The 5,611-nt window shown below is 38.5% G+C and overlaps 1 protein-coding gene across 1 annotated transcript; it reads right to left on the bottom strand.

The window, feature by feature from the left end:
* Window positions 1–311: 311 nt before the first annotated feature.
* On the bottom strand, window positions 312–1,345 carry LOC145131057 (uncharacterized). The gene is made up of 3 exons (XM_079065795.1): window positions 973–1,345; window positions 763–881; window positions 312–692 (listed from the first exon to the last, which is right to left on the bottom strand). The coding sequence occupies exons 1-3, from the start codon at window positions 1,343–1,345 to the stop codon at window positions 312–314; spliced, it is 873 nt and encodes a 290-aa protein (XP_078921921.1).
* Between the last annotated feature and the right edge of the window lie 4,266 nt (window positions 1,346–5,611).

Raw genomic sequence — 5,611 nt, 5'->3', positions numbered from 1 at the left:
TGAAGCTTAGTGAGTCTCCCCAAACTACCACATACCATACCAAGGTTGCAGAAATCGTTCGACGGTAGTTTGGCGGTCGACTGGGATTAAGGGATTAATCGGTCTCGACGGAGATTAATCGGGGACCATTAATTATTAATATAAAATAAGCAAATAACCATACAAAAAGTCATAAAATAAGCAAATAACCATACAAAAAGTCATAACTAGTATTTAAACATTGAAGTCATAATCCATCATATTACAAGTCTAAAATAAGTTTAATAATAATAAAAACACACATTTTCATACATTTAAATGTCCATATTCTTCTAATCTTCAAGTTCTTCCGCTATTTTAACTCCATCTGACTCATATTCATCTTCTTCAAACACTTGCTCCTCATTCTCGGATTCGAAATCTTCATCATAAAGTTCTCTTGTTGTTGAACTTTTACGGGGTACTTGATTATCATTAGTCTTGAGAGCTTCATCAATCGCTTCCATAACTGATTCGGGGTCAACTTCATCTCCATCACCGTCATCTCCATCTATAATCCACTCTTGAGCCGAGTGAGAATCATTTGCTAAAAGCACTTCCAAAGTCCTATCTTTTCTCTTTTTGTTTTTTTCCATTAGATTAGCATTGAATTGAACATAAACAAGATTGTTCAATCTATTTGTCTCCAATCTATTTCGTTTCTTCGTATGTACCTATAAAATTACACATATCAAAAGGTTAAAAACATTCTTGATATTTAAATATTACAACTTTATAACTAACCGCTTCAAACGTGCTCCAATTTCTTTCACAACCCGATGAGCTACTAGTTAAAGAAAGAATCCTCATTGCAATCTTTTTCAAATGAGGAGTTGAGCCGCCAAAAAGTCCCCACCATCTTGCTATAATATTAAAGAAAAAAACATTATTAAATTGATATATATAAAATTCTATTATTTCATAAATTATTAAAATAAACATAAAGCGTATTACCCGAATCAAAGTCGGGATTGTTCACTATACAACCTTTAATTGCAAGATCCGCTCCAAATCTATCAACCTTTTCCTTGTATTTTGGCAAATCAATCATCACGACTTGTCTTTGCATCTCAAAATCCCCAAAAAGTAATGTATCAAAAAATTCAAGAACCGCATCCATTACGTCGGGATCATGTTGGATTTGGGAATCATTATAATGGTAATAAGGATTCAAAAGATAAGCCGTCAAATGTAACTTTGAATCTAGCCTACCTTTCATCTTGTTGTTTATGATATCTATAATAGGCTTGTAAGCTTTCTCGTTGCCACCCAAAGCTTTCATAATTTCTTCTTTTGCTACTTTAAGCTCACCGTAAACAAGACCCATTGAGGGCTTCCAATCCGCATCAACCATTCGAAGGACTTTCACCAAAGGGGAAAACACTTTTAAACATTGTGTCACACCGGCCCAAAATTGGAGACTTGTCACCGTTCCATATGAGGCTCTTCCTTTAGGGGTACCGGAAAATTTGCATTCCTCCCACTCGTTACTAGAGAACATATTTTTTAGTTGCTCCTTCTTTTCGGATAAACTTTGTAATGTTAGAAAGGCGGAAGCAAATCTCGTGACTCCCGGTCGGATAATTTCCCTTTTCTTGGTGTGGTTTCTCATCATTGCCAAGGTTTTGTGGTGAGCATAAATGAAGATGGTTAATTTCTTTGCTTGATCTAATACTTTCTTAAACCTTGGAAGTCCACCGATACCTTGAAAAAAAAATATTACATAAACAATTAATGAATTATAGTATAAAATAAAAGATGATAAAAACTAAATTGGTAAATAATGTAATAAAAAAAATATAAATACCTTCGAGCATAAGGTTAATTGTGTGTGTCGCACATGATGTCCAAAAAATAGTTGGTCTTTTCTCTTGTAGTAACTTTGCAGCTCCCATGTTATTCGTGGCATTATCGGTCACAACTTGAACAACATGATCGGGACCAACTTGTTGAATACCAGATTCCACATAATCATATATGTATTGGTTTGTATGTGCTTCATTGGAACATTCTTTTGATGATAAAAAAACGGTATCCATTTTTGAATTTACACATAAATTCATAATGCTCCTTCTCTTTCTATCGGACCAAGCATCCGTCATGATCGAGCATCCAATCTCTTTCCATTCTTCTTCGTTTTTTTTCAACAAGCTTTTTGTTCTTTCAACCTCATGCTTTAGGAGTGGGTCACTCAAAGAATACCTGGTAGGAGGTGGGAGCCCTGTTCCAAATTGTCCAACAACCTCCAACATCATTTTGAAGCTATCATCTTCCAATGCATGAAAAGGAATTGCAGTTTTATAAGCCCACCTACTAATGAATTTATGACACCCTAAAATTCTTTCTTTCCGAACAACATCGTTAAGATCAACTTTTTTTTCCCTTCCCCTCCATAATTTCGGGGTTTATTTTGTTTGCATAGCCATCCATGGGTCCTATAATATTTGGTGCTTTCAACCCCAAAGAATCTTCTACTTCATCCATTTCAACACTATCATTTAACACTTGTGTTGCCTCCGCTCTTAAGGCCTCGTCATGTGCGTGTTTAGCTTTCTTTTTTATTTTCCCTTCATTGAAAAAATTTCGCATTTTCAATTGATCATCTTTTGTAGAGTTTGGACATCGACTTACATTTCCCGTCACATGACCAATATGTTGTTTCAATCTGGTAACCCCCCCCCCCCCCCCCCGGTAAACACTTTTCCACACAAGTTACATTTCACTGTATCCATCTTGTTTTTATCCGGGCAAAAACCATATTCCCAACCAATATCATCTGAGTTCCGTTTATGAGAACCGATGGCGGTTGATCCCACCGATGGTGAAGTCGAATTTTTAGATGTCATGATTGAACACTGTTATACATACCAAAAAAATACATCAGAAATATACAACATAAATCATAAATTTTCAGCAGACATCAAACTATCACAGCAAAAATGTCAAGCTAATTTTTAGCTGTAATCTTGAAGAAGCATGTAGGCATCTTTGAGAATATATTTTCTTTCTTTGTAAGTTAGTGGAAACTATGGAAACTATATTCAGCACATCAACAGTTAACATATTAGTCCTTTGTTATCTTTCCAAATGACAGATTCAAATTATATTCCAACACAACACAAACCTTGTTTCTAATATATTTATAATAAATTACTAAGAAAATAATAAAAAAAAGGAAATTTATGGCATACACTTGTGTCTCGTGTTTAACAGAAAAAAGGAAGCCATGAATATTGGCTTTTACATGTGCTACATAAACCCACATGGCCGGCCACTGTTTACAAATTCGAATATTGTTTCAACTTTGAAGAATTAACAAATGAAATCAATTCTAAACAACATTCTAAAACGAAAGAACAAATCAATTGTATAACATTATCGGAAGTGGACTTTCAATGAACAAACAAGAACTCGACTTTTTTTTGGGGAGAAAGACGAACTCGGGTTAAGAGAAATTGCTAACCTGAAATACGAACGCCGCTGTCCCTGGAGGTTCACCGGTGGCCACTGGAGGTTTGTCGGAGTACGGTGGGCGTCGGCATCAGTTGTATCGTCGGGGTAGGCTTGCGTCGCTTCAATTTTTGAGAGAGAGCACAAAAACGGCTGATGAATATGACGATTTTAGGGTTAGACGAGCTTTTTGGAACTTTTTTGGAGCCTTTTTTTTTAATTTTGACCGAACTTTGACCTTTGACTTATTTTGACTTTCGTTGACCGCCAAGAGCGCCAAGACCGCCAAGCCCGTCGTTGACCGAAATTGACCAATTAACGCCAAGGACCCCTAATCCTAATCGGTTGTAGAACGCCAAGCGATTAATCCACGATTAATCCCGATTTCTGCAACCTTGTACCATACACATAATCACATATATCATACATTGGTCCCCGCCGTACTACATCGGGCACTACCCGACATCGGCTTGTCCGGCATCGGGCCCCGCCCGGCATCAGACCGCATCTGGCATCGGGAGCCGCTCGGCATACATATGATCATAAACTACTAACACACATAACATAAGCATAACCACTTAACTATAGACATATAAACATTCCTCGGGCCCCGTCCGGCATTGAACCGAAATTCAGAAACATACAAACATTCCTCGGGAACCACCCCGGCATCGGACCGTAGTCCGGAAACATACAAATACATTCACATGCAAGAATCACAAAGACGTCAAGCATACTAACATCCTTCGGGTACCGTCTCGGCATCAGAGTCGAAATCTGGAAAACATATAAGCCTATATCAGACCCCGCCCGACTTCGGAACTTAATCCGGAACATACTAACATACATAAACAGGCCGGCCTTGGTACCTTAGACCCGTTCCTACTGGAGGAAAACTCACCTCTCAAGCTGGATGCTGAAATCTCGTGTGAGGAATCTCTAATAGCTACTCCAACGACTCCCCGGATATCATTATCATAATAATCACTTAGTCAAAAACTGATAATCCTTCTAAGGGTAAAATGACCATTTTACCCCTGGTCAAAGTCATCATTCTGGTCAAAGTCAACATTCTGGTTGACTCAACTCGCCGAGTGGACCTATCAAATCGTCGATTCCTATAACACAAAAATCATGGAAGTTGCGATTCAACTCGCCGAGTCATCCCCCCGACTCATCGAGTTCTATCTGGCACAGAATCGGGACAACACGATTCAACTCGTCGAGTTCTTCTATGGACTCGCCGAGTTCCTCTGTCTGTTTGAGCCATCACAATGAATTAAGCTCCTATCCTTCAAATCCAAACCCTATATATCATCTACTTACTGGAAACACTCTTTTCAGGGTAAATTTTCCAACTTTACCCATTATTTGTCCTTCTTAAAGGGTTTAGCTCAAACCCTAGCTCTCTAGAACATAGATCTTGGTCCAAAAGTCATAATACTCCAAACTAAAGCATACTAACATAGATCTAGTCCTTAGACCTCATTTGGACACGTAAAGCTCCTAACTTTCCTTTCATGCATGGCCTTTTCGGGCTAAAAAGGCCAAAATAACACCTTAGAGCTTGCATGGGGGTTCCAATGGCATAAAGTTTGCACCTTTATGCCATAACAACCCTTAATGATTCCAGATCTGAAGGGATCCTTGCTTGGGACGTCCATATCCCAAGGGTCAACCTTCTTGGACCCAAAAACCCAATAAAGTGACAAAGAAGAGATCTAACAAGCTACTAAGCAAGGTTGAGACTTGATTACCAAAAAATGAGGAGGATGAGATGTTGCTTTTGGATCTACTAGCTTCCTAATGAAACTCCAAGCTTCTTCTCTTCTTCACAAGCTTCAAAACACCCAAGATTCACTCAAAATGGCCCACAAGCTCTCAAAATGGATTAGGGTTTGGGACTTGGAGGCTGGAAATGATGCTAATAGATGGAGATTAAGATGCTTAAATAGGGTGCAAAACCCCGAAATTAGGGTTTCATTCTGGCAGACCTACTCGTCGAGTTGAAGGTCTCAACTCGTCGAGTAGATGGCTTAAAACCCACGTCCAATCTTGTTTCTACTCGACGAGTCTGGGGCTCCCAACTCGTCGAGTAGCTCATCAAAAATAAATAAATTATGAATAAATGCGTACCAGGAAG

Source organism: Lactuca virosa, chromosome 8, assembly GCF_052849685.1.
Source record: "Lactuca virosa cultivar CGN04683 chromosome 8, Lactuca_virosa_CGN04683_v6, whole genome shotgun sequence".
NCBI lineage: Eukaryota > Viridiplantae > Streptophyta > Magnoliopsida > Asterales > Asteraceae > Lactuca > Lactuca virosa.
The sequence above is the reverse complement of the archived record's forward strand: the minus strand, read 5'-3'. Positions and strand labels throughout refer to the sequence as shown.

Bases quoted from the DNA above. Each gene is read 5' to 3' on its own strand.
- LOC145131057 (XM_079065795.1), bottom strand. From the start codon at position 1,345: ATGGGTCTTGTTTACGGTGAGCTTAAAGTAGCAAAAGAAGAAATTATG. The intron at 882-972 runs GTAATACGCTTT...TTAATATTATAG, and splicing joins CAATCCCGACTTTGATTCGG to CAAGATGGTGGGGACTTTTT. The intron at 693-762 runs GTTAGTTATAAA...GTAATTTTATAG, and splicing joins ATTGGAGCACGTTTGAAGCG to GTACATACGAAGAAACGAAA.